Source organism: Homalodisca vitripennis, chromosome 2, assembly GCF_021130785.1.
Source record: "Homalodisca vitripennis isolate AUS2020 chromosome 2, UT_GWSS_2.1, whole genome shotgun sequence".
Classification (NCBI taxonomy): Eukaryota; Metazoa; Arthropoda; class Insecta; order Hemiptera; family Cicadellidae; genus Homalodisca; species Homalodisca vitripennis.
This window is the reverse complement of record NC_060208.1, coordinates 38,353,846-38,364,423: the sequence shown is the minus strand read 5'-3', so window position 1 is coordinate 38,364,423 and position 10,578 is coordinate 38,353,846. Positions and strand designations below refer to the sequence as shown.

Here is a 10,578-nt window from a genome sequence, read left to right as displayed (position 1 = left end):
GCCTTGGAATCACGGATACAATTCCCCTGACGGGGATTTTTGTGATTTAATGTACACTTATATAAGTCACTGGTTTGTGATACATGGGGTTGGTTTGGGTGGAAATAATAGGTTCAGTGAATTCTTGTTTAGATGTACGAAACACGAAAAAACCTTTTAATATTAATTGACTAGAAAAACACTTTTTGATGTGTATTAAGTCATATTTTGTAAGGGACGTTTTATTTTTTCATAACCATAATAGTATTTTTTAGAGTTAAACCCCCTTATAATCCATAATAACACATAGCCTAGAGTTATAGGACAGATTAATTGTATTCAGTAAACTTAGGAACCTACGGGATTCTCTTATTCAATTGGTGCAACATCCTGTTGATAAATCTTTGAATCCCGTCAGACGGGGATTTTTGTGATTTAATGTACACTTATACAAGTCACTGGTTTGTGATACATGGGGGAGGTGTAAATACTCTTGATTGGAAGGCTCTAGAGCCTTAAAACTGGGTACATGGGTTCCTCTTGATCAAAGGAAGAAAGCTAACGGTCTTGGAGGTCAAAATATCATTGGACAGTCAGTCCGTGTGCCTGTCTGTTTGTCCGTCTATGTGAGAACTCTTGACAGAAATATCTTGAGCCTCTAATCGTGGTACATAGGTTCATATGTGTCCAAGTAGGTGTTCAATTAATTATAGAATGAAAAGGTTAAAAGGAAAGCCCGTCCATCTATCTTTTCACTACCTATTTCGTTACCCTAAGTCGGGTCCTTACCATACTCCGTAGTATCGTTTTATTATTAGCAATATTATCAGAGATATAAACATTTGACCAACACAAAAACCATTAAGAGGTATTAAGTCAAAACATAGATTATAGTGAAAGCCTTTTAATTATCATATCAATATAAATTATCACTCATATTTGCTATTTTAATAGTTATTTAACACCAGCTATGAGGGAAATAATTCACCATCAGCAAATAAAATGTAGAAAATTTACCTATATCCCAATATTTTCACCAGTCTGTGGTAGCAGGTTGTTTTAAACTTCACAAATATTCGTTAGATTCCTTAAGTCTGTCTACCCTCTAATTAATGGTCAACAATTATTATACAATAACTGCATTAATTGACGTTTTGGGTGAGTAATCATCTATAAACATAGGCAATAATTTATTCAGTACTCATACTGTTGGCATATACCAGATTTCCGTAGATACGTTTATTTTTGGCGTAAGTGATAGTTTATATAGAGTTTGTCCTAAGAAGTGACGTAAAGGGTTTCACTGTTTTATCTCCAATCCTGAGTTAGTGTGTATGTATTATGTTTACTGTAAGTTCATACTTGACCAATAATTTAGTACAACGAAAGACGTACTATACCGAAACGCCGAATAGCTGCTACATGATATGGCGCTATAAAGAGGAAAATGTTTTGCCTTAGTGCTCTATTCTGTTTTACAAGCAATAATGTGCCACGCGTTGCTGGAATTAAAGTGAATAGGAAATTTGAGAATTTTGGAAAGACAGCTGCCAGAATGGAGGAATATCCGGAAATAAACGACGTATTGACGTTGTAATGCTGAGAATGTAAATGTGTTCATTTGAAATGTGTCATGTAACTGTATATAGATGTAACACAATTATAATATAAATGTAACTAAATAATATAAATGTATTCGAACTACATATGAGCACAAGTACACATAAATATTGATAAAATTGCATAAGCCACCCACAAACACATTATACAAACTTCCACATACTAGTTTTGTATTTTGAAGGATAAATACTGTTATATTACTTATATTATTTTTAATTTTGTCGTTTTGATAAGCCATTTTATTGATTAACTTGAATTTAATGTAATAATAAACCTAATTGGTTGTTAATATTTTGTTTCAGATGTTGCAGTGACACCTAAATGGGAGTTATTTTCTTTCAAGTAGTTCCAAAATATTGTCCAATAAGTTAATAAATCGGTTTAAATGAATATATTTTCCACCATTAATAAATATGCCTATTGCCATTATTCACCCTAAACAAGTAATATCTTATTTAATAAAAGCCAAAACTCGTACACGTATAATGGCTAATTAAAATGTATGTGCAATTTGAACAAACTGAAAATTTCAAAATCTAGTTATCTTGTAAACGATTAATAATTATGTGTCTAACATGTTCTCATTCTACTCAACCAGTTTCTATAAGATTACTACCACATTTATGTCGTAAGATTTAGTTCTATTAATAAAGGATCCAAAAGTATTTAAATGTCACTATTGTTAAATAAATTTATAGGTTTTGTCTAATTATTTCATATAAATTTCCATCTAATACTTTTTTTTATGAACGTTTACTCATCGTTTTCCCCTTGACAATTTATATTAAAATACTTTCTAAATATTGTAACACTTAATATATTCATAGTAAATCTTAATAAATATTCTGTTTATCCAGGTATATTTTTGTAAATAAATTAAAATTTTAACAATTACGTAGTGAACCTGTGGATTTTAAAAGAACTAATTATTATTTAAAAAATTAAGTGAAAGTGAAGAACAAAATATGAACGTAGTGAGCGTAGTGTTGCTATTGTTCGTGTGCCCTGGGGGAGTGTTGTTAGGGTGGGGGCAACAAAGGAACCAATCAGGTGTGAGAATAGGCACAGGTCATAGGCAGGTGACGGCCACGGGACCCACGAACATCAGGGGCGGTAGTGGCATCAAGATTGGGAGCGCCAACAAGAGTCAGAGGAATTACACCAAGCCTACAACTCTTGCTCCTTTGGAGACCCCAACACCACCCCCGAACCCCCCACCCTACTCACACAAAGGGCTTCCAATTCTGAATGTAAGTAGCTTTACATAATAAAACTTTATTGTTATCACTTTACTTAGCATGTATCCATTTAGATTCATAAGCCATGTGCTGAGTTGAATGAGTGAATCTAAATAAAGCTTGGAGCAAAATATAGAGTAAAAGGAAAACAGTGCAATATAATGTCACAAATTTGCTATTAGTATGTTCCATAACTATTTAACACTAATTCTTATGATTAAAAGTTAAAATTTACGATTATGAATGCAATATATTACAAAAATGGCATAAATTCTATACTTATTCTAAAATTTAGAACTATAACTTAATAAAGCCACAGTTAAAAACTTAATAACAAATTTATATAAATTGATGAATTGGATATGAATATAAATTAATGAACGAAAAGTAGATTTCTCATGAGGTCTAAAAAAACCAGTAACACTACGTTCCGAGATCTGCTATCTGATCTCTTCTTCAGGTAAATAACTAACCTAACAAATATTAAAAACTGGGTTAAAATAAACAAATCATACCTGAGCGTTGTGACACGCGTAATTCAGGAATCACAACTACTATGTTGCTTGTCAACTTCACTAACTCTAAGACATGAACTTAATAAAACAAAAACTAAACACAACACTAAGCTACAGAATATAGCTCACAATAGATCTGCATGTGTCAAGTAATGTATTAGTCATAATCCCTGTTCAGAAAATCCAGGTTTGGTGTCAATTAGTTTGTTGAGGTTCCTCAAGACTTCCAATTTGATTACAACATCTTGTCACCATTTGTACTTAAAGCAGCTTAAATCCGTTTACCATGGCACTATTAGAAGTGCAAATGTCCCGATGCATATTCATGCGGTGTCAGCGGCAGGATAGGATATCTGTAATTATCCAAGCAGCTGCGGGTTGTCTTCATTTCTCATAATATTCTCCCTTATAAAATTTCAATACTGCTTGCGCTATTCAGAAAGGTTTTTAGCATTAATAAATATTTTATGCTGGATTGCATATTTTAGAATTGATTTTTACACATGCTGTATTACATTTCAAAGCGTAGAAAAAACTAATACAAGATTCAGGTAAATTTCCCGTGCAGTTCGTAAGACTGGTAAATTAAAACTTACACTACAGCGTGGTTCCTTAAACTAGGGAAATTTGCATTGAGTTTAATTGTACGCTTCATATCACGAACTTTATGCTCATACTAAATATGCGTTTTATTACATTCCCTGTCAGTGCCATCTGCGTAATTAATAATTTTCAAAATAAATCAGAAATGTTTGGTGAAAATTGATTTTGAATTGAACTGAAACGTACGGTAAAATAACAAAACTATACGTATTAGTTAAAAATATACTTTTCTGTAAACGTAGGAAAATGTATGACCTATTAACCTTTGAAAAGGAGTGCATTCATAAATAAGAAAGTATTTACGTACAGAAACTTTATGATTTCACTTCAATGCAGTGCCTATTGATAACAAAGCTCATTTCTTCATATCTGATAAAGTATTGATTAATGTATCTGGAAATTTCGTTCTAAAGAAATATAGAGTTTCTGGGTCGTTCATGGAATGAAAAATTTGGTGTATTCTCATTAAAATCTAAGAAGTTTGTGACTTAACAGAAATTTTAAATATAAAACATCAAATACATCAAAGTATCTTGTCATGTTCTAGATGGATTAAAGTACAGAATTAGCGAATTCATTACTCTTATTCTTTACTTTGACAAGTAAGAGGCTTTATTTATTTATCAAACTTAATATCTCAAGATTTAAAAAGGATGAAAAAACTAATATATTTATATTTGTAACTTTTGTACAGTAGAAAAACTAACTATGTTACAGTATTTAATAGAAAACGTTGCAATATAACTTATAACTTTTGTTAAACCTAGGCTTGTAATATTTCAATATCCATTTTAGGACTGGTTATCTAATACTGCATTATTAAATATAAATATAAAACTTTAAATTGGATATGTTATAATCTAGCACACGCGCGCGCGCACACACACACACACACACACACACACACACACACACACACACACCACACACACACACACACACACACATATATATATATATATATATTATATATATATATATATATATATATATATGTATATATATACGTATATATATATATATATACATATACATACGTACGTATATAAATACATATATACATATGTGTGTGTGTATATATATATATATATATATATATATATATATATATATATATATATATATATATATATATATATATATATATATATATACGAGATATTATCAGGAATGCAATCACAATAAATCCACATACATGTACAAACCATATCTGAAACAGTCATGCTAAAATTAGTTATTTCTTTCTTCCTCGTTATACGAGCTTAAAATTTACATAATATATTCTTATTGTGTGTTCGACTTTCATAAAATTTAGCCATGTACCTTCGATCTATGTACCTTCGATCTACGTACAAAGATTATTATAACTACAGTTTAATTTGTAATTTTTTAAATTAATACTTGTATTTTTAAACAAATTTAGTGTTAGATATAATTGTTAAGACCTGTTGCTGTTTTAATAATACTTTTCCTAATTATATTGATTGGCTATTTAACCTATTATACGTATTGAAGATATTTTACATATCGATCAGCAAAGGTTTGATAAAAATTCAGTTCAAAAAGTCCCTTCTAAATCCTGATCCTCGTACTGCTTGTCAGTAAATCTTGCATTAGTAAGAATATATTCTAATTAAATAGCAGTTAAATTTATTTTACAATATTTATTGAAATATTTATGAAAATGTTCTAAGCATGGTTTAATGTGTGTAATTCAAAAATTACTAAAGGTTTACGATATAAATGTATCTATAACTTTTTCGATCAAAATTTTATTTTCTAGAAAATTTTTAGACAAAATTATAAAATGTAATCTGTGAAGACCTTTATTTTCGATGGATGACGATACTAAAATAATAATCTTAAAACAGTAGCTATGGAAAACTGATAACTCTCTAGTAAGAAATATCTTCTTTCTCAAATTTGCCTTTCAGCGTCATTGCCTCTTTATATGATACATGAGAAGCAACATTTAACCCACAAGGCAGTAACGTTTACTTTATACCAGCAAACAACCGTGTTTTGCTATAAAGGGCAAGAGCAGACCACCCTTGCAATAAAAAAGGACATCCAGGCCGTTATGTCTGCCCCAGCCACCCTTGATAACGCCTGACCCACTTCCAATAAATTCTAATTTGCAAGTAAAATTTGCTTTAGTTCTGTTTACAATGGCTGTTCCGTGTTGTAAGGTTGTTTTGCCGTTTTTATTGGTTGATTTCAAACTTCCATTGTGCAGGAATTAATTATGCCGAAAATAAATGCAACGACAAAACGTGGGGTTCATTAAAATAAACATTATATGGCCATTATTTAATTTAATTTTACTACATGAGTTTATAAATCAATATTAATGTCTACTAAAATGTATTACTCATTGAAAAAAATTTTAACCACAATTTTGTGCTTAACAAGGTTTTAATAAATTAGAAAATTTAAAAATAATTACTTATATAGCTTCAATAAACGTGTATTTTCTTAATCACTAAAATAATTTAATCATTATATTGAAGTTTTTATATTAATTTATGTTGTCCATTGATTTTACAAACATAAACTCGAGACTCACCCAGTACACTGGTAATTCACTTCTATTACAGCTTTATTGACAGACAAACTCCTAATTTCAATTTAGTTTGACTTTTGGCGATTATGGAGAGTTTTTAATTACTATAAATTACAGTGAACTTTACAGGATTATATGTTTCGTCGTGTAAAATATAAATTAAATGGTAAGTCTGGTGACAAGAAATAAACTTTTATTAATTAACTTTCAAATTTTTTTAGACCTAATTCACTTCATTTCAATTTATTGTAATAAAAAAAGGCTGTTTCAGGTAATATATATTGATTAACAGTTCAAGTTTAATGGCACATACAAACGGCTTTTATTTACTTCAATAAAACTACGTGATTCATGGGAACTACTTGGGGTATTCCTGCGTCATCGCTCTAATGTGCTACCTAGCAACTCAGTTTAACCTCTTAATACAATTATAACCAATGTTAGTATTAGAGATTAAAAAAACTGTAAAATAATAAAATTATCTTTTCATTTATGTTTAGAATATTATAACCAGGAATATACTTTGGATGCCAGTAACTGTTAGCTAATCTAAATAGTAAAAGAAAACACATAATATCCATTAAAAACATGTTCAGACTTACAAGCAATGTAGAGTCAATCAAAAGTTTCGTATGGACATTTCGTAATTTAGCAAGAATATTATGGCCAAGTTTTCACTTTGTGAAAAAATAATGAAGAAAATAAAATAGTTTTGCTCTATTCTAAGGAAATAAGTAAGACACAAAGAAGTAAGTGTGTGTAAATAAGTAAATATATATATATATATATATATATATATACACACAAAACTTAATAGAATAAAAAAGAATAAAATGGTTAATGACGTATATATTGAGTGTCTCAGTACTCTATACCAATATTTTCAGGTATTTTTCTTGGACCAAAGAAAAACCAATATTTCGTATAAAACTGTTGAAAACATAATAACTACCCAAATAACGGCCAAAAGTAAACAAAACAACAAATTTATTATAATAAGACAACCTAAACAATAGTACAAAATAACATTTTGACCAGTGCGGCTAGCTCTACTGAGATGGTTCAAAATGTGCAATCCAACTGACTGTGGGAATATTGAACACCGATGTTTAAATATTAGACTGAAAATGTTCATTCACCAGCAGAAATTAGTCTTTCAATTCAAAATTATGTTGTACTCTATTATAATATAAAATCTTTTTTTTCAATACATTAGAAGTCCAATGTAAATAAAGTTGTCGTGTATGTAGGTTATAAATATTTTTATTTTCGTATATGTTAATCAATATATACCTTAATCCTGGGAAAGGTAAGGGTATTATGACCACACTTCAACAACGTAATTTATAATCAGGTTATTAGGGCAGCTAAAATTAGAGTGATTGGTGTGGCTCTCAAAGAGTACTGTCACATAACCACAGTGAATGTTTTTTAGTACTTAGTTTCTTAAAATTGCATTATCTCCCTTACTTATAAACCAATTTTATTAAACTTGTATCATTCAATATCATTTAATCACATCAATATGAATATCATTGATATTAAACAAAGTATAATTTAATTTGTAATATCGTTTTCTAAATAATTATTTATAATTGAGATTTCCTTATTATATGGAATTATTTAGCTATATACGCTGCAATACTTTGGAAGCCGCTATTCCTTTTTTCAAATAAAAATGAATACATTTATTATATTTGTTCTGTAATAATGCTTTAAGGTTAAAAGGCTGTATATCAAATTTAAAACCATCGAAAAAGCCATTTTCAAATAAAAACTACTTAACTGAAAAATCAAAAAGGGGTTCGTTTGGGTGATTATTGAATTTCGAAGGTTTTAATATATTTTGATTTTCTTCGGTGTAGGAATAATACCTAAATATATAGGTATAGAGTTCTGAGACACACCGTACATTATTACGAATGTAAGAATGACCCTAGATTATATATACCGTATCATTAGTAATACCGAGTATTGCGTACCACCTGAAATTGGATTCACGACTACATTTAATCAATTTTATTTTAAGAAATCTATAAAAATCCAGAAATTTCACATTCGAATGAAAAAATATACTATTATTATTTGTGAATTGTGTAACGAATTCTATATAAGACTTTTATATGTTAGTATCATACGTTAAAAATACATTTTATATATTTTTTACACAGGTGGGACTTGTAGTGCCGCTCAAATCGTTCGGTCTCCGGGAGTACAACCGCGCGGTCAGCACTGCGGTTACGTTCCTGAACCGCACGGGTTCCAGGACTCGCCAGCTTAGTGTTTTCCAGCGTCATCAGGTTCAGTTTCACATGGTCATGAACTCACTCACACCAACACCCACAGGTAAGTCATAGTTTGATATACAACCTTCATTCGAAATCTATGCTTGTTTAGTTTAATAATTGCCACTGCGGTTAGTAAGAAAACCAAAATCTTATAAGGTGACAGTTAAAACTCTTTATAATTAGATAACACCCAGGTGTTGTAATATTATTCCTCTGCAGTCACAGGTTGAACCGATGACTTCAACGTCCCAAGTAGATAACCTGGAGTAGGATAGACAGTATAGTAATTATTGGGCACTAAAAACTTATCACTATAAATCTGAACCCACAGAACGACTAGCTGCGAGTGGTCTTTAAAACGCAATAAGCATTTATTTCTTAATTCGCCTGTCTATTTTATGTTAGGTATGTTCAGGTTCACCCACCATGACCTTCTGAATCAATTGATATCTGATTTAAATAATTTAAATGAGTGGCAAACGCTACATGGTAAGTACAAATGAACTGCGATTTACTTGTATATAGTAGGTTAGAGGAGATGAAGTCAATTATCTTTGTAACAAATTGCTCAGTAAACTAATTTTATAATTGACATTTTTTACAATAAAAGTATTATTAAGATTGTTTATCACTTTCCAGGGACGTAGTAGCTAACCATTTGCAGAAATATCACGTATAAGTCCATAGAAAGGTCATAAAATCGCACATTTGGCCCAGTTATGATGTCATAATGCTGCTGGGTCAAATATATTATCTGAGAATTATGGGCTTTTATACATTTCATGGACCTATAGAGTCGTAAAACAGTATCTCAGTCAAACTATAAACGTTCTCGTATTGACTGTTTTAACAAATAAACATAAAGTTTTTTAGCCAATATTTTACTTTATAGCTCAATGTTTATCTATGTTTCAGATGTCAAATTGCATTAACAAGTCTATTTTCTACAAAAATGTTTTTACTTTAGTAACGCTATCATATTATGAATGTAAAAAAGACACATACGACTATAACATCAATAATAGTTACGATTTGTTATTGTAATTTTTCCACCCTTATCATCAGAAAATTAACTTGTACGTGCCAAAAAATATTACTAATACATGTAGTAAATTAATGAGGAGTTAGATTAAAGAAAGTAATAAAATAATACGTTATTTCGTTTTTGTCATATTTTTCATAGAATTAGAAATGGGTTTTTCCAAGCCGTCGAATAATAGACTGGTATCACTAAACCAATAATAATGTTGTACTTAAATTATAATAAAAAAGACTTACGTAGATGTTTTACCCTTGTAAATCTATGATCATTAATTATTTCATAAACCCCTAATTTTTCTAATAATAATAATGGTTACAACTTTATTTGGCTAAGGATGAATATTTACATTACGGAAAACTATGCCGTAATTATGTGTTTTATAAAGAACATTATTACAAGAGTAATATATCCTCTTTCGGGAAGTATATAATATCTATCGATATTGAGTTAAATTAAGTTGGTAATAAATTTTTTCTAATATTATTTTTATTTCTGGGATAAATTCCTTAAACCAAAGGTTTCATCGTATGGTGACTCTAAATAATTAGGCATTGTTCCAAAAATTAAAGCTGTATTATTTTTATTACTGACTATAGTTTGAAATTGTTTTTAATTCATCCAAGAGTCTAGTGAATTAAACTTGTATTTATCTTGTTATAGTAGGAGAATATGAAGTAGATTGTTTACTCAAACTTACAGTTGGGATTATACACCACTCAGTAGAGCTAAG

The 10,578-nt window shown here is 29.8% G+C and overlaps 1 protein-coding gene across 1 annotated transcript; it reads left to right on the top strand.

Annotated features, from left to right (window-relative positions):
* The first annotated feature begins 2,358 nt into the window (after positions 1–2,358).
* Positions 2,359–9,738, top strand: LOC124355590. Its single transcript, XM_046806752.1, has 3 exons — positions 2,359–2,849; positions 8,690–8,864; positions 9,722–9,738. The coding sequence occupies exons 1-3, from the start codon at positions 2,565–2,567 to the stop codon at positions 9,736–9,738; spliced, it is 477 nt and encodes a 158-aa protein (XP_046662708.1). The 5' UTR covers positions 2,359–2,564.
* The last annotated feature ends 840 nt before the right edge of the window (positions 9,739–10,578 follow it).